Source organism: Myotis brandtii, unplaced genomic scaffold (assembly GCF_000412655.1).
Source record: "Myotis brandtii unplaced genomic scaffold, ASM41265v1 scaffold237, whole genome shotgun sequence".
Taxonomy (NCBI): domain Eukaryota; kingdom Metazoa; phylum Chordata; class Mammalia; order Chiroptera; family Vespertilionidae; genus Myotis; species Myotis brandtii.
This window is the reverse complement of record NW_005358943.1, coordinates 7,000,091-7,019,525: the sequence shown is the minus strand read 5'-3', so window position 1 is coordinate 7,019,525 and position 19,435 is coordinate 7,000,091. Positions and strand designations below refer to the sequence as shown.

General features: G+C 40.4%; 1 protein-coding gene across 1 annotated transcript in view; it reads right to left on the bottom strand.

The window, feature by feature from the left end:
- Positions 1-228: 228 nt before the first annotated feature.
- The window catches only part of YBX3 (Y box binding protein 3), a 23,334-nt gene continuing 4,127 nt past the window's right edge, over positions 229-19,435 (bottom strand). The window contains exons 3-10 of the mRNA XM_014540146.1: positions 18,980-19,013; positions 15,684-15,773; positions 13,756-13,878; positions 10,581-10,784; positions 4,387-4,484; positions 2,581-2,752; positions 1,811-1,910; positions 229-801 (exon numbers count right to left, since the gene is read on the bottom strand). Of these exons, the coding sequence (XP_014395632.1) occupies positions 1,845-1,910; positions 2,581-2,752; positions 4,387-4,484; positions 10,581-10,784; positions 13,756-13,878; positions 15,684-15,773; positions 18,980-19,013 (787 nt within the window). The 3' untranslated portion in view covers positions 229-801; positions 1,811-1,844. The remainder of the gene's footprint in view (positions 802-1,810; positions 1,911-2,580; positions 2,753-4,386; positions 4,485-10,580; positions 10,785-13,755; positions 13,879-15,683; positions 15,774-18,979; positions 19,014-19,435) is intronic.

The following is a 19,435-nucleotide window of genomic DNA, read 5'->3' as shown; positions in this document are numbered from 1 at the left end:
CCAGAAAAACAAAAGGATGCCTAAGTGCTGAACTCAGACACCAACTTGTTCATTCCCAGATGCACATTCCAAACGCATCTACCACCATCTCAAACGCATATGCCTACATTTATTAAATAGCACGAGTGCACCTTTACTTTTGGTTTTGAGCTTACTATTAAGTCAAATGAATTAAGTGGGGGGGGGGGGGGGGGGAGACAAAACATACGCCGAGACAGGAAAACATACTCTAGTTATACACCTTCTCCTTTCAAGGGTAAAAATTTTATTTTTGAGGAACTTCATGCTGCACATTTTCAGAGAGTCGCATAAGAAAGCAAAAATGTTATCCTCCCCTCATCTAGAAATAAATAAGAAGAGCATAAAATTTCTTTTTAAATCACGACACTTGGAAGTTTAGCACCAGCATCCAAAATGAACTAGAAAAGGGAACAAAAAAGCATTTACTATATATTTCAGATTTCTTTGGTTGGGGTTCTCCCCATGTGGTATTAATATTTCTTCTTTCAATTCATATTACCAAAACAGTAAAAACCAGGAAAAAAATATAAACCTAGTGGTTGCCGAAACTGGGGAGGTTGCTCTCTTGTCTTCTGTGCAGGCATTCCAGAAAAATTGCTGGAAACATTGGCTGACATTCTCATTTTGTACTTGTTTCATAAAGAATAATCGTAAACATTCCAATGTCCACATCTTGGTTATTAGTCTTCCACTTTATTGCTTGGATGTTTCTTTGGTGTTGGTAAGGTCGTGTCTGCTTTTAGTTTCATTTTTTGAATGGTCATTAATTCTTTAGGTCACCTGGAAAAAATTAAAGTCAAACTTAGAAAAAGTGGCAAAATGACCAAGAGTTAAAGAATAAGAAGACAAAAATAGCCTGTTTTCTTGAAAATAAAAAAAAACCCAGTATTTCAAAAGCTCTAAGCAAAAGGTACATGTTTATCTTCTCTAGATTTGTAAACTGTACGTTGATTTAATGGAAACTCTTTCATAAAATATTTTTATAAGCGAGAACAGTCAGGACACAATAATGAAACCAATGAAGATTAACAAGCTAACCTGTACAAAGAGGTTATTCTTTACCGCTCTGTTTAACCACTTCAGAGGTGTTATCTCATTAAGTCTTTGCAAGGACCTTGGTGGATAGTCTGTTGGTGTTCCCATTTTCCCAGCAGCAGACATTGCCGAGGCAGAGGGTAAACGAACTGCTCCAGATCACCTAGCAAATGAGCAGTAGATCCTGCACTGGATGTACAGGCCTTTTGGCTCCTACAACACATTGTCCCCACTGCCTCCAAATGAATAATGTTGCTTGTCAAAGGGAAAAGGGAAGAAAAACACCCTCTAATTTATTCTACAAATCAGTCTCCAGATATTAAAATAAGGCCTGGTCAGGCACTTGAAACTGATCAAATTGGCCACTAGGTGTCACAAAAGTAAAACTTCCAAAAACTTTCTTATTGGTATACCATATTAATACTATAATAGTTTAAAACTGTCTGTCTAAAAACAAAACAAAACAAAAAAAACTGTCTAGAAAAAAATTTGGCTCTCATTAACTTTCTGAATGCTTATGTCCCTAAAGCTTAGCAAAAAAAAAAAAAAGTACATCTCAAAAACCACTCTTTCTTCAAAATTCCAATGGAGAGGAGGGGATGGTCCAGGTAAATCACAGAACTAGTTTAGACTGATTTGTGCTCTGGTTGAGAAATCAATGACTTAAAAATAACACACACACACACACACACACACACACACACACACACACCCCTCCCCGCCCAATATAAGCCTGGGCTGCCCAAGCTCTTACCTAGTGATGGTGAAGGTGCCTGGGGAGCCTGGTGTTACTCAGCACTGCTCTGCTCGGTGGCCGGAGCAGGGTTCTCAGATGGCACGTCACCTGCCTTGGTCTAAAACAGAACAAAATCACAAACCAGAAATGAAGCAATTCAGGTGACAGCGGAAAGTTCAAGACTAAAGTCTCCAAAGTTGGAGTCCTCTTGTCTATGGAGGCAAATCGCCATCTCAAGTATGAGTCAAAAATCCGTATCACAAAGAATGACTTCCAAATAGCAAATTAAACACGGCCACTCTCCATAACAAAAAGCCTATGACATGCAATTACTTTCCACACACCTAGAGGCGGGTTCCTCTCTATAAATGCGGTCCTTTATTTGGACAGCCCTAAACCTTTTGGCTCTGAGTCCCCACCAGGATGGATAATTCTTTCAAAGAATGTCACTTTAGTTAAACTCAAATATTTGGTTTTTGTGTTATGTGCAGAATATACTCTATATATATATGTATGGACCTTAAGCAAAATGTTAATATACATATAGATATATAGAAAATATATGTGAATAGATACTACTTATATATAAAATGTTATGTGTAAATAATTATATGTTATTTATAAATAACATTTTACATAAACGATTATATGTAAATATACATATTTTTATATATTACATATATTTAAGTATAGGCTATCAGACTAGAAAACCACTCTTAGAATAGATACTGAAGTTTGACATGATTAAGAATGACCTGGTACCACCCGCTCCGGCTGGCTGGATTTACCTCTTTGCCATCTTGTGAAGGAGCATTAGGAGGACGGGGACGGCGCCGATAGTTGTACGGGCGCCGGTATCCGCGGCGAACAGATGGCTGGTTTGGACCATTGGCCGCTTGTTGATTCTCTTTATCTTCAGCTTCTCCCACAGCTGGGGCAGGTCTTGGGCGAGGAGGTCCCCTAGAACAGAGATCACAAAACAAAGAGAGAAAAAGTGCAACGAGACAGGGACTCTCAAGAACATAGATTTCATTCATGTTTAGAGATTAAAAAGTCAGAGTGACCGGGTACTTATTACTAGAAGTATGCACAGGCTAATGCAGCAAATGGAACAAAGTTTTGGTGGGGAAAAAACCCCACCATTTATTTTCCCCTTTTCATCTGAATACCTATTTGTAGTGAATAAACATATCCTGAACACATACTAAATTCCTACCAGGCACTCTGATAGGCACTAAGGAGAGGAAAACCAAAGAAGAAAAGTGGTCTGGTGTCTGCCCTCCAGGAACAGAGCTTCGTGGAGACTATGGGGATTAAACATGGGAAGAAAACACCCACCACGTGCCAGAGCCTGTGCTGGAGTGTTTACACGTTAAGTGATTTAATTTCAACACCAATTCTGTGCGTCAGATTCACAGTGAGAAAGCCAACAGGTTGAGAGAGAGAAAGTACTTGTTTGAATCACATGGGATGGCTGCTTTTATAGGTCAAAAAGGTCAACTGTAACTCTGCCAGGATCACACAGCTAGGAATTGACAGAGCTGGACTCAAACACTGTCCTGTCTCCTCAGTTTTCATGAAGACATTTCTCTGAAGTCTCTCTTATTTGAAAGTCCTTAGTAATCAATCCTTAGAGTGATTATGCCTAAAACTGGAATGACTTGGGAGAAAAAAGGATGCCGAGTGGTACAAATCCTTTCCCCAAATACCACACTTACTAGTACTCTCCTTTCAATAAACCCCTATTGCCGAACTGCACGGTGGTCTACGTGTGATTCAGGAATGAAGATGCTTCTTCACTTACCTCAAGGACAGGCTAAACAAACAAACAGGAAGGCTTATAATACAAAAAGCTGAAAAGGCTCTCAGGGAATCTAGTTCAACTTGCAGTCTTTACAGGGACAGAGCACAAATAAAATAACCCGCTCCTTCACTAACTTTAACATCACGGGTGGTCATATTTACTGAGCACTTACTAAACCAGGCCACACACTAATTATCTTAGGTAGATGCTTCTTTATACGTTTAACCCTGACAACTGTAGAATAGTCCTTAATGTCCATTTTATAGGCCTAGTACTAAGTCTTAGAGATTTCGCAAACCTGTCAAAGGAGTTATAGCTACCAACTGCAGGGTGGGAATTGAAACAGTGTGATCTGTAGCCTGATTTAAGCCTTACACTAGATTGGCTCAGTTAACAGAATATGTAGTATCCCAAATACTCTCTGGCACTCAATCTCCCTCCATTTGCAGCACTACCAGTGAATTACTCATCAATTAATTTCTGCTTATTTCATTAAATATAATTTAAAAATAAGTATTAATTTATAATTAAAAAATAAGAATGCTATCAAATACAAATAATGCTTTGGGATAACTAAAAGTTATAATTATTTAAGTAAGGGGGAAGAGTCACAGGCCATCTGAAAACATATACTGCAGAGTCTCCCCTAAACTTGGACACATAGTGAAAGAAAGGAGGCACATCTTCTATTACATAATAAATCCTCAGAACAGACCCACAACACCCTCACACATTCTACCGTCACTCCCGAGGCCTTCAGCTGATCACGCCTTAGTGAAATGTGACGTACCTACGGTATCTTGGGCGGTAAGTTGGATTTCGATGAACCGGTCCCTGAAGTTGAGCTCCCTCTGGGACTCCATCCTTGATCTCTCCAATCTCACCAGCCTAGAAGGGAACAGGGCTGAAAATGAGTGCCGTGCTACAGGATACAGGAAACACAGAGCACACGGTTGTATTCAGAATTTTTTTGAAAAGAAATAAAAACGCTTCCTTACAAAGCTGCAAGAACGCTCAACTGTAACAGTGAACTTTTTACTGACTAGATCTTTGTGAAGGATAGAAAAGAAAAGAAAAACTCGCTCCCACTAGGGCAGTATTCCGCCTTGTTCCAGAGCAACTAAAGTCATTTCACAATGTTAATTTAACATTTAAAGTGCTCCATTCATCTCTTCAAAGAAAACCTACTACTTTTGAGCAATGAGAATCTGTTCAAACTCAGACCCACTAACTCTACAAACTGGGTATCCCTTCAATATCACTAATGGTTTCTACATTCGAAGTTTCTCTCACACCTTATAACCATGCTTTCACCTTTGATTTCTTCCTTTCACAATTTCTTCCGTGTCTCTATTTGCACTATTTAAGTATAACTTTTTAAAAATAAAGTACACTTTCTTGATGATAAATTTTTTGTAAGCTGTGGGAAATAATTTTATTGTAGAACTTCTAGAGGAAGAATAACTAAAAACTAAAATAAAAAAGCCCACCTACCGACCTCTGAAATGCCAACAATCTCTGAAATTCATTACAATAGTCACAATGTCAATCATCTTCCCCCCCCCCCTCAAAACTAACATCCCTTCCTTCTCCATATTTCACTAAGAAGCAATCAGAAAATATCGTCTACATTCTTTCACTACAGAATCTACTAAGCTACCTATACTAGTATTTATAATAATTGTCTTCTCTCTCATTACACTGGCTAAGTGGTCCAAGCTCATATCCATGGCCAACCCCTCTCTCTTTATCCTAGAGGAGTTTTACTCTTTATCCCCCTTCACTGTGTATTTTCTCCCCTTTCTGCTCCATCATTCCCACCCAGCCCATGAACATGCAGAAATAACACCCATAGTTTTCAATTACTTTATTTTGAAATAATCAAACTTGTAGAATCTAATCCTCAGACCCCATCCAAGTCTCACCAATAATGTCCTTTATAGCAAAAAGACTCACTTAGCACCATGCCTTGAATTTAGCTGTCTCTCTTTCTGACATAGTTATTCAATTTCTACTTGGTTTCCATGACTGTGAAGGACACTTTTAAAGCTCACAGGCCAGCCCTAGCTGGTTTGGCTCAGTGGATAAAGCGTCGACCTATGGATTGAAGGGTCCTGGGTTCTATTCAGGTCAAGGGCACATGCCTGGGTTGCAGGCGCAATCCCCAGTGGGGGGTGTGCAGGAGGCAGCCGGTCAATGATTCTCTCTCTCTCATCCTTGATGTTTCTAGCTCTCTCCCCCTTCCTTTCTGAAATCAACAAAAATATATAAACATAATAAAATAAAATTGTTAAAAAAAAGATTACAAGCCAGATATTCTGTAAAATACACCTCAGTGTGGGTTGCTGGGTGTTTCCCACGCTCTAGTGTATGTGTGGATGGCAGGGAAGCCACAAAAGTGACACTGCATTCTTCTCACTGCCTCCTGCCAGGTGGAGTCTGGCTTCAATTTGCACCCAACTGACAGTGTTGGTGTTGAGCGGTGGATGAGGTGGTATCTACCTTCTAAGGCTCCTCTGCTTTAGGTTTACTCTTTTTATTTTTCTAAATATGTTTTTATAGATTTGTTTTTTTAGAGAGAAGGGAAGGGAGAGAGACATCGATGTGAGAGGAAAACATTGATTGGCTGCTTCCCACATGCACCCAGACCAGGGATCGAGCCCGCAACCTAGGTATGTGCCCTGACCTGGAATCGAACCAGCAATCTTTTGGTGCACAGGACTACGCTCAAGCAACTGAGCCACACTGGCCAGGGCTAGGTTTACTCGTTTCTCCTTTGTAATTAAGAAGAATTTTGTGAAGTAATTTCAAAGTCTATAAATATTTCATTCCTCATCAAATTCTCAATACATTCATTTATATCTGTCTATACAGACTCATGGTTTTCTATTTCATTCAATGGGTTATAATCTGTTACTATCATTACTGGCCAATGGGAACCCATTCAAGCTGCCTCATGTCCTTTTGACATGTCTCCAACATTCTCTGAGTACTTCCTTGCTTTCTGGCACGACAAGATGTTCCAGGTTCATATTGTCCCTTCTCTGGTTCAGATCTGAAATCAGCCATTTCTCGAAAGGAGCTTCCTTTCATTGGAGAATGGTGTTTAGGAAGCTCAATGCTATCAAGGTGTCACTGATTTCAGGCCATTTCAGTGAACAGAAATAAGGACCACCACATACAAATATATATGCACACACTCTCTAAACTATACATATACAAATGAGTGTATGAATGTATGAATGTGTGTGTGTGTGTGTGGCATTTGATCTGCCCATCTAATGCATCATGGGTAAGTAGTTGGTGAGGGAAGGGCTAAGGGAAACCAGGACAGAACTCAATGTGAAAATAAAATCAACCCCAAACCTTGCCCTAACCTCAGATCCTCCTCCAGATACTGCCCCATTTCTCTGAGCTCCTTTACAGAAATATATGCTAAAGGAAACCCATCACCACCACAAAAACCTCCTCAAAGGGAAGAAAATACCTCTTCTCCCCCACCCCCGCTTGGCTCGCTCTTGAATTCACTCTGACTAGATTTTTGTTCTCACCATATCACTAACCTCCCAAGTTACCAAACCTAGTAATCAATTCTCAACCTAACTTCCTCTATTTTTTGGCAGCACTTCCTTCTAAAAATACTTTTTTTTTCCTACCTGCTCCTTCTCATGTCATTTGCTAGGCTCATCTTCCTAATCTTCCGTTGGTATGCCTCAGAACTCGTTCCCAGGGTCAATTCTCTACCTATGCTCATTTATAGTTAACTAGAGGCCAGGTGCACAACATTCGTGCACTGTGGGGGGGGGGGGCGTTCCTCAGCCTGGCCTGTGCCCTCTCGCAGTCCGGGACCCCTCAGGGGATGTCCGCCCTAAGCCGACACCCTTGAGGGGTCCTTAGCGCTGCTGTGGAGGTGGGAGAGGCACCCGACACCGCCATTGCACTCGCCAGCCATGAGTCCGGCTTCTGGCTGAGTGGCGCTCCCCCTGTGGGAGCACACTGACCACGGGGGGCAGCTCCTGCATTGAGCACCTGCCCCCTGGTGGTCAGTGTGCATCATAGCGACCAGTCATTCCATTGTTCAGTCAATTTGCATATTAGGGTTTTATTATATAGGATATCATCCTATATGATGCCTTTCAATGTTTTGTGACTCCAAAGTTATATCTACAATCTCATTTCTCTTTTTCAGGTTCCCTTCAGCCTTTGTACTTGCCAATCCCTTTGACATGCATGCCATTCCCAGTACCCCAATAACTCGCTGCCTTGCTCCCCAGGTCTCTTCTCAAATACAGCACCAAAGACTTTGTCAACCAACTTCTTTAAAATGAAACCTTCTTAACTCGAGCCACTTTCTGCCTCTTGACTCTGCTTTGTTTTATTTTATTTATTTATTTTCTTGCCTACCTGACATCTCCACTTGGAGGTAAAATATAATGTGAAGAAAAGACTCCAAATGATTCCCACCTCTCTCCCAAGCATTATCTTTCTTCACCCTTCCTATATTTGTTTAAATAAAAAACTTGGAGGTATCCTCTACTCCTAAAAGCACACATGTACTCCAGCACCAAATGCTGTCACTTTCATGGTGAAAACATTTTCTGAATCTGACCACCTATGACACCTTCATTGCAAGCACTCTAATCCATGCCATGATCATCTCTCCACAGGAATGACCTCTCCATAGTAGCTCATCTTCCTACTTGTTGCCTCCTGTGGTCCAGCCTCTAAAAACCGTCCAATGATCACTTAAATATATTTCTTCCCTGTTTAGATTCCTTTATTGGCTTTTTATCACATTTAGAGTATGTTAACAGTCCCTATCATGGTCTATCAGGCATGCCTGGTCTGCCCTGAGCCCCTAGCCGTCTTCTCTTGACTCATCCCAGCCCAGCCACATGAGTTCCCCTCCGTTCTCTGAACACGCAAACCTGGTTCTTCCCCGGGAACTTTGATTAGGGGGAAAAAAAAAGACAGAAAGAGCAACACATATAGAGAATGAAAGCTGACTAGAATGAGAAAGTGGGAAAAGCATGCATAGATGGATTGAAGCTCTACCACTTCTTGCCCATGTAACCTTAGGCAAAACTTTCTAACTTTTTAAAGTACTCAAATCCCTTCATTTGTAACAACCAAAACAACCATATGCAACCCAACACCAACTTAAAGCTGCAGGGAAAACTGAGTAAGAACTGATTTCAAATGCCAACCATTTGGCAGATGCCAAACAATGGTACTCCCTTTCCTCTATCATATATTTATTTTCTCAAAGACTACAAACACTTGATATTAGCTCAGTAACCAATTCCACTTAATTTTCAAACACACTGATTATCTTTAAGAATCTGGAAGTCATTTGGTCACTGACCATGCGATATTATGTTCTTGGTACATAAGGGAAACACTATTGGCCTGCATAGTGTTAGTTTTCCCTGTTGTGTCCAATAAATGTCATAGTTTTTGTATATTGTAGAAAATCTTAGATTTTTCTATATGACCTCAGTAATTTTTACCATCTAGAGATCTCTCAGTACTTGTAAGTCATTACACTGACAACCTTGAAGTAGCCTAGTTTTATGGAAGGCAGTTTCAGGAATTTTCACTTGATGCTATTGTTTAACTCATTCAGTGAACATCCAAACATGTATATTAGAAAGAGTATAAGGAAAACGGTTGGAAAAAGTGTAAGACAGTTTTTACTTCAGATATGAAACGTAAAGTAAAAAAAAATCCAGGCCACGTTTAAAAAACTATATGCAGTTATCAGAATAAGCATATATTTCAAAAATTAGTTTTCAACCAGCATCTGCAAATAATGTTCTACATGGCACTCCAGACTCACTTTACTCTCAACCTTTAAATCCTAAGGTGAAATATACTTTATTTCAAATACAGAAAAGAATCATCATGTGTATATGCTAAATACTAAAAATGATTACTTCAGGAAGGTACCACCAACACTGAAAATAAATGTGCATTACAATCTCACTTACTCTTCCTGTCCTCCTAGGAGCCCCAAGTGCTGCCCTACAGGAACCTACTATGCCTGTGCCTCCTGTACCCAAGCTCTCCATATACGCAAGTCTACTTGTTATTTTTAGCACGTTTGTCAGGGACAGCTGTTAAAGAGTGGAAGAGAAAAAACAAGAAGCAATGTAGAAAGAACACAGTCATGCATGATGAGACAGGAGAAGGGTAGCAAAGAACAGACTGAACATAGTGTTCAGTCAAAACACTTAGTGGAAAAACAACCCAAGGACACTAAGAGGAAGTATTTGTAGCGAGTGATAACAAAAATGATGCCCTGTCCTAAGTTTTCCAAGTTTCCAGGGACTGGGAAGTTGCTATAAGGCTCAATAATTACAAGTCAAGTTCACAATAGTTGTATCAATATTTTGTGATTAAAAAAAGAGGAGTAAATCAATAACCAACAATCCCCACCCTCTGGTAGGGTTTCTTAAGCAACACCATCTCACCTAAATTAAGGACTTTATAGATGTTAGCTATCCTGAGGCACCACACTAAAGTCTTTACCTTCGATTTAATCATAGTGAGCCCCATGGTGGAGGCACATTATTATTACCACTTAATGTATGAATAAGTTAATCTCTCTAAAGTTTGGTTTTCTCAAAATTTCACAGATAATAAGTAGCAGAGACAAGATTTAAATCCAGGTCTGTCTGACTTCAGAGTTTAAGCTCTTAAACATATCACTGGCCTCTCTACTTTTATTCTTCCATAAACTAGAAACTATAATCTATCCACTAGTGTCCCCAAGTATAGGCATGGCTCATGTGGTTGTGCTTTCAGAAATGTTCCTAGAATGAAAGACTCAAGGCCTTGCCTCAGCTTTTGCAGCACCAGGAAGCCCACAAGCAAGGTTTTGTTTCCAGCGGCTGGTGTTGGAGGAGGAGGAGGAGGAGGAAGAGGCAGAGGAAGGACGGAAGGGTGAGGATTGCTGAAGAGAAGTCCCAGGTGCAATTTTACCTGCATTCTGTTGGGATGGGGATAGACCCGTGAGCGACGGTCAAAGGTCTGTCCCACGTGGTAAGGCGGGAACCGCCGCCGGTACTGAGGGCGATACTGGGGGCGGCGCAGCTGACTCCTGGCCCCAGAGAACTGCCCGTCAGTGGCAGGGGGGTCAAATCCTTCACTGCTGCCGCTCCCTTCCTCCTCCTCCTCCCCAGCGTACTAGCGAAGCAAAGAAACAGAGATTCAGAAGAAGTTTCAGCAAGGAAAGAACCAAAGAATACCACTTAGGGTGAATATCACCAAAAGAAAAATATCTTCCCAAAAGGAATAATCCTTTTTTTATACGAAGTGCATTTAACCCAGATCATTATGTGATAACCTGGGATAAACTACATTCAGATTAAAGTAGATCTATGCAGATAAAATACCAAGAAGCAGAAAAGCAAAAGCAATCACTCTATAATAATGTTAAGTCATCTAATTAGGATTGATAAGTATCAGTTGACCAACCACCCAAAGAACATCTACAATGTTTATAATATTTACCTTGGCCACATGTGTGTCTCCCAACATTTGCCATTCACAGGGGCAAAGTCAGGGCAGTCAAGAAAAAATATATTTTGTAATGTTATGAACAGTTTGTTCCATATAGTATACTTCGTACAGCTATTTCATAACCCTTCAGGGGGTTATCAAGGTCCAACTATTCTCACAATGCTATGAGGATGCTATTTGCCTGTTCCCATCTCATCATCTCATGAGAGTGTGGTGGGGTCTCCCAGAACAATAATGACATGTAGTCTCAGCAGACTCAATGCAGGAGATATGAGGACTCAGCTGTCTTCTATTAAATCAAACATCAGAGATTTGCAGAAAACATCAAGCAACCCCACTCTTCTCACTCAATTTTGAAATATATACTTTTCAGGGAGAAAGTTAGGTTTTCTTTATATGTTCAAGAATAAAGTTTTAATTGTACATTAACAGATAGTAATAAGTAAAAGATACAGGTAGTTTCTAAATACAGATCTTACTGCCCAGCCAGCATGGCTTAGTGGTTAAGCGTCAACCTAAGAACCAGGAGATCAAGGTTCAATTACCGGTCAGGGCACATGCCTGGGTTATAGGCTCGATCCCCAGTGGGGAGGCATCCAGCAAACAGCTGATGAATGTTTCTCTCTCTCTCCCTTCTTTTCTGAATAAAAAATATACATATATTTTTAAATGTAGGTATTACTGGCAAAGGAAATTATTGACCCATTTATGTAACTTTTCCTGTATTTCAACTACCGTGTCATATACTAGTAGTTTATATTAAAAATAAAAGCTAATAGCCAAACATCCCTCAAAAAACTTATTTAAAATCTTACTTTAAAGTGGGATATGCAGATGCCAAAGTAGTCTTATGGGAAGTAACTATAGTTATTAAAAATAGCTAAATTAAAAATTAACATAATGACCCATTTCTTCTAGAGGGTGAGGATATTTAAGTTTTAGAACTGTCCAGTTCAAGCCAACATGGGCAACTAAATTCCCCAACAGGAAACGCTTCAACAATAACCTGAGCTCATCCAATTTCAGAAAAATCAAGCCATTATAAACTTCGTATAACCTGAATCAGATGTGATCCCCAATTATGTAATGACGTATTAGCAGAAAAAATGTACACCAAAATATTATGTGTGAGACTTCATACATTTTTTTTTCTTTTAGGCTTTTTGTATCTTTTTGAGCTGTAGACAGACAATCTCTCATTTTTACAAAATGAGAATAATGGCAGCATCATTAACAAACATGCTCTTGAACTCTAAGGACTTAAAACATTATAACAGAAAAACATTTAGGTACACTTTCAGAATTTTGACATTTCTAAATATCTTTTACATGCACTACTTCAAATTTCCAGCTGAGGAGAATAGTCTCTAAAGGGAAAATTTTCACTAAAGGTTCTACCACTGTATTTCTGAAATAACTTAGGAGTCAAAATAATTACAACTACAGCTCCATGAATCTGATGAACTTGCGTTAACCTGACATAGTAAATGCTCATTCCTACCTCTACTTCCTGCACAGCTTATTGGAAAAAAAAAACAAAAAAACACCAACAGAATAAGCAAAATGTGGGTAAGAAAAATACAGAAACAGGAAAATAAGATGCCATAAGCAATCTGATAAAAATCAATTTGGGCAGGGTGAGAAGATGACAGAATGAAGGGGAAAGCATTCTGTTAAGCAGAAAGATGTAAGCTTATCAAAGCATGGGGATAAATCATTCTCAACCTGCATATATTTTATTCTGGTGAGATTTTTTTCAAGTTTTTCTTGGGTGACCAGCATAGCCACAACCCTGTGCTCACAAAACATCTGGAGTTTTATTCTATGGTGCCAGTCCCAGATACTAATTCTAGAAACATCGAAAAGTGACTCAAATTTATAGAATCCTCATGACCACAAATAAATGGGATTCTTTTTGGGTGCTTTGAAAGTATTGATACTGCGCCTCCTAAGAAAGCTCTAGCCAGACTTGGTTGTAAGCCTTTCACCTGGATTGATAACCAATCTGAAGAACTATAAATCCAGACAATTACTACTTCTACACTTTAACATCAAGTAAATGCTATGCTAAGTAAAATAGCCACTTACTTGAGGCAAATTTAATATTTCTGCAGCCCACACTGTTTATTGCCTCTTCCCAAGCTATCCCTACTCTTCCTTGCCAACCAACCGCTGATTTTCTTAGAGACCAGCAGTGCCAGTGTCAGTGGCAAGGGATGAGCCACAGGTTTGAGCCAATCCCAGAAATCCCATTCCCCTTCACCAGTGAATGCCCTAAAGCCAGGTTCTGGTCCCGGGAAAGAGCCCAATGAAGAGGATGCCTATTTGACAACCTTGGCACAGCCTACCTTAGTTAAGCTTTCTTGTTATAAGATGGTTAAATGTCTGTTATATGCAGCCAAGTACGAACTGATGTAACTTTTCAATGGCAAGTTTCTAATGAGACCAGTGTTTATGGATAAATTCTGGGTATGAAAATTTCCCATCAAAACAAACAAACAAACAAAAAAACAATGATAATTTTGTGTTTGTGTTGCCAAGAGAAGACACAGTATTCATCTGCTCTAAGTATGTACACTCAGTTTCAGATGTGAACATCTTTGCAATCACCAATCAGGAAGAGAGGCCAACATACATTACGGGGAGGTCCACGGCGTCTGCCATAGTAACCGCGTCGGTAACGGCGTCGATCAGCAGCATAACGGCTCCCTTCCACAGGAACTCCATCTGGGCCGGTCACATTGGCTGCTTCGGCACCCTGAGACAGAACAAAGACACCCTCAAAATTTACAAGAAGCTAGGCCAGTGTGGCTCAGTGGTTGAGCATCGATTTGCTGGTTCGATTCCCGTCAGGGCAAATGACCGGGTGGGTTATGGGCTCGATCCCCAGTAGGGGGTGTGCAGGAGGCAGCCAATTGATGTTTCAATCTCTCCATTTCTCTCTCTAAAAATCAATAAAAACCTATTTTAAAAAAATTTAAAAGAAGCTAAACCCCCCAAAACAGCCTTAGACAACAGACAGACTGTACTCTCAATTCCTGTTGTTAGACATCAAAAATATACCCAAGTTTTAATAAGGTGAGCAAGGTTACTGATCTGATTGAAATGTATACAGCTTGTTTGCTCACGCAGCCTACGCTCTGCCTTCACGGCTGGTCATGCTAGGTTCAAGAGCAGTGTGTACCTCTTTGACGAACACAAACTGGTCAATATAACACAACTATAAAAGAAAGAATGCTAGACCAGGAAGGAATATTCCTCAGTGGAAAACAACTGAGATAATGGTATCTTGCTAGAAAATGCTGAAACCTGTTACCCTGGAGGTACCAAGAGAATTCCCATTCATGAGCTCATGTGTCTCTGTCCAGCAACGAACAAGAGCGAAACTTGGGAGCAACGGGAAAGAAGGGCCCTTGGATTTAGTAATAGTTTCCATACATGTCGTCCCTCTTTAGATCTTCCTGTTCTCCTCTGAGCAGACTTAGCATTCTTATTCTCTTACAAATGAATAAAATAATGCTGCAAGCATATAAAAAATTAAAGCCTCAAAAGAGTGTATTTCACACTATATCAATTTGTAAAACCTCAAGTTCTGAAAACAAAGAGGTAAAATTACCTGACAAAACATACAGAGGTAAAATAAAATAAACCTGACAAAGCAAAATTTTAGAGATCATTACAGGCCAGCATTTGTTGGTGGATGATTCAAAACTCCAAGAGATTTGCAAGATACCATGGGGATCAAATCAGTAAAGACATCATTTAAATTGCTATGTTAAATGAAATAAAGTTTTTCTTTTAAAACAGAACAGGTTGGGAGTGACTAAAAATACAGAGTATGGAATGGTATGTATGTATGTGTGTAGGAAAAGCACATGCGGGGAGTTAACTAGCGATTCACTCCATTATTAGTTTATAATTCAGCTGGCATGATTAAATGCCACGGTGGTTGTAACATATATGGCTTTAGGATGTTTTTTTAATGCTATGGTGTTTTATTGATATCTATAGTAGACTGCTGTCTAAAAGCAAAACAGAATGGACATTACTAATATTGGAATTAAATAATATAACAGCATTAAAAAAAAATCCAGGTACATTTCAAGATGATCAATTAGCTTCATCAGAATAAAGTTGTTATACAGTCTATCAAAAAGCCTCCAGCTTTCCAAAATCTAACTTAAAGATTCAATTGAAATCTTCTTTTATGAAGATTAAAACATTCTTCACTGTGTATTACTTGTATTATTAAAAATCACAGCCTGAAAATTTTATTTGTATAAAACAAGTCAAATTTCATCCCATTTAAAATTTGCTTTTCCTTCCATAATTAAATAGGATTCATCATTTATTCAATGAGAAATTAAAACATCCTTTTATAATATATATCAAAGAATGCTATAATGATATCCAATAATCAAAAATATTTCTACTTAAAAGTCACTTCTTCCTGTTAACACAAAAACATCCAAAGTAATGAGAGTTCATAAGGGGCTGAAAGAGCATTTACTCTGCAAGAAAACTAAGTGTCCACACTCTGAGACCCAACCACAACCCTCTCACCTTCTCTCCTTCGACCACATCAAACTCTACAGTTTCTCCATCTCCTACACTGCGCAGGTATTTTCGTGGGTTATTCTTCTTGATGGCAGTCTATAAGAAGAGACATTCGAAGTAAAGTATATGTCAGTACTGGTAACATTTCACTGCTTTCAAGTTTACAGGGTATATTGAAGACACACGTGACCTATTACACTTTTTTAATTATCATTCTCCTACTAACCTGAATCTCTAAAATAATAAAACAAAAAACACTATAAAAAACAATGTGTAGTTGTATTCTGTTACAGCCTGAACACTTAGTCGTGATACTGGATATATTAGTTCCCTCAAACTAGTAATCATTGGAGATTCAGACTGTAGGCTCTATCAGTGGGAGTGGGAATAGGAGTGGGGATGCCTTTATGAAATCTTACACACACACACACACACACACACACACACACACTTTAGGTATAAAGGTTTCTGTAGACAAGAGAAGCTGCTAACCTCAAAAAGTATTAAAGAGCCCAGCTGGTGTGGTTCAGTGGTTGAATATTGACCTATGAATCAGGAGGTCACGGTTGGATTCCCAGTCAGGGCACATGCGCCCGGGTTGCAGGCTTGATCCCCAGTAGGGGGCATGCAGGAGGCAGCCAATCAAAGATTCTCTCTCATCACTGATGTTTCTATCTCTCCCTTCTCCCTTCCTCTCTGAAATCAATAAAAAATATATTTTAAAAAAATATTAAAGAATATGTGTGAAGGGGCAGGGGGGAGGAATGATGAACAGGAAAAACGAATTAGAAAATGCCAAGGTGTAAATATTTCTGATAAAATATGCAAAGTTACCTCGGGAATCAGAACATTGCTGATAATCTGGTCTTTCCCCCAACCTGCCCTTCCTTTTATGGATGAGGAAACATGAGGCTAAAAGTGATGTATCCAAGGTCATATTCAAGATGCAGCAGGGGAGAGGGTGGATGGAGGGTAAGTGGAGGAACTCATATACCTGTACTGCATCTATATATGTTTTCAATATTTTCCCCACCACACCATGCTGTGTCCCTGACAATACATTAAGAGGTTGATAAAGATGTTACCCTGCATTAAACATCCGCACCTAAACATCTGCTCGTGAACAGACCTTTCTTTTTCAACCAGTAGAGGGAAGTGGAATGACTCCTGCAATGAATTTCCATTTCTCTAGCTGGTATCTCTAAATAGTTAAAGGGGCTCTGAGTTTCTATGGAACTAGGTCAACCTTATTTTATAAAGCGATTAGGCATGTGTAATCCAGCCCTTCCCTTACTCTTGAGTAGGAGGGAGGGGAAAAAAATAAAAGAATGAGCCAATAGAGCAGAGACTTCACCCACAGAGGAAAAAGGCAGTTCAGGACAGGATATATGCGCACGCAGCCTGCCGCCTGAACACTCAGCCATTCCAAAGCCAGCCCCTCCCTGCCGGCTCCTTCCCCTTTTCCTGTTAGACTAGGCAGGCCTCAACACAGGGAGGTGACTCACCACACAGCCTCACAGGGGCTGGAATCAGGTCACACGCTCACTCACAGGCCAACAGAGCTGGCCACCAGCACAGAAACTTGTGAGGTCCTTTTACTCCAGCAGTCACCCAACGCAGAGTTCTTTCCCCAACAGGTCTATTAACCTCTTGGTATTATAAGCAACACTGCCTGTCAGTCTGCTATGACTTTAAAAGTCAATGTATGTGAACAACAACAAAAATCTACCCAAGTTATCTAGGCACAACTGAAATATATCCAGTCAAGTGGACATGTAAACAATAAAAACCACAACCAGAGAGCTTCTTCTTAACTATCACTATCTCCAGTCACCATACCCCAACACACACACATACATACACACATAATACACACACACCCCTGAACAGAAGGGAACAAAAACACTGAAAACCAGGTGCCTGACAGAGCCCTGGAGGTAAATATGCTGGTGGTAGTACATGCCTCTCTGCTTCCCTGCTATACACTAAGAACTACACACATATTTGGGGCAATTCATTGGAAACTGAATATACAAAAAACAGTAAGGGTGGGTATTTTTTTCTTTTCACCTCTTTTGTAAAGTAAGTCCAGGATACATAGTAATAGAATGAAGAACATCCTAGGCTACTGATGTCAAGAAGACTGAGATCCTGGAGCAGCGACGCCCATATTTCCCATGTGTTACCCATTTTCTACATTTGCTTCGCTCCTCGGGCAGCGTGGGCCTTCCGACCTGGCCATGTGCTAACCATGCCTACCTTTCACAGGGGCGAGGACGAGTCCCGGGAATGGGGAGCTTCCTCACCTCTCACACACACACCCTAACCATCTGCTTTGCTGCTGTGCTGTTTACTTCAAGTTAGAGCTGCTCTGATAGAGGAGCTTCAACCAACACCCACCCAGGCAAAAGCCAAACGGGTTCTGGCCAAACGCTAGGGGGAACCACACAGTCCGGAGGGTAGAACACCCAACCACAGAAACAATGTTTGTGCTAAGGACTCCAAGGGCTCAAAAATTAAAAAGTGGCCTAACTAAATATTACTTCATGCCATTCGAAAATAAAAACTGTTTGAAAACAGTTACTATGATGGCACAGAAGCGCTTATCTGCCCATCTTAACATGTGGGATTGAGTTCTCCTGCCAAAATGAGAACCACAGAAAGGGTTTAGGGCAGTGTGCATTCTCCTCCCAGGAGCACACCCACGCCTCTCCCTGCCCCTCCCCCACAGGCACACATCTCCTAAACCGTAAGGGACCCCAGGACACTTGTAACCAGGGGAGCAATGGGCGGCAGCAGCTCGTCCCACAGCAGCCCCGCCTTGGCTCACTTCTTTCCCATAACATTTCGGCAGAGCCAAAGCAGCCCAGCCCAGGCTCTCCTGTTACTGCTTCTATCATCCTATGCCCGTGGTGGGCAAACTGCGGCTCGCAAGCCACATGCGGTTCTTTGGCCCCTAGAGTGTGGTTCTTCCTAAGCCTTAGGAGTACCCTAATTAAGTTAATAACAATGTACCTACCTATATAGTTTAAGTTTAAAAAATCTGGCTCTCAAAAGGAATTTCAATCGTTGTACTGTTGATATTTGGCTCTGTTGACTAATGAGTTTGCCGACCACTGTCCTAGGCCCTTCCTTGTTTCACTGTTCCCAGTTCTAATACACACACTCTCAAAATAAAAAATTTAAACAAAGAGTTTAGGGTAGAATGATGATGTCCATGACTACCTCTGGGAATGGGAAACAGCACATTACCGACACCCCACTTTTCACAAATAAAATGTAACATTTATTACCCCTCATACCTGATGCACAAATACATCTTCTTTGGTGTCATTTCTGTTGGAAGAGAAAAGGAACACAATTAATAGGAACTAGGTATGTGAAGAAAAACTTAAAAAGAACAAATGTTTTATAAGAGTTCAGATTTCAAAACACAACACAAACTTTTGTTTATCCTCTAAACTCAATTCAGATGCCTGGACTCAACCCTCACTGAAAACTTCTAATCCCCCAAGGCACCCACCTTGCTCCTCCACATTACCACGGTGCTCAGATGCGAGCGTACAGATGCCACACACTGAACTATCCCTCCCCTCTCATCTCTGGCTAAGTCACGTGGGATGTAATCAGAGCCCCAGATTTCCCTCCCGGCAAAAGCAAAGCAAGACAGTTAAAAGGACAAGGCACAGCTGTGATCTAGGCTCTCCTTACACTGAAACCAGAAACAGTCACCCGCCCCCCCCGCCCCAACATCACCC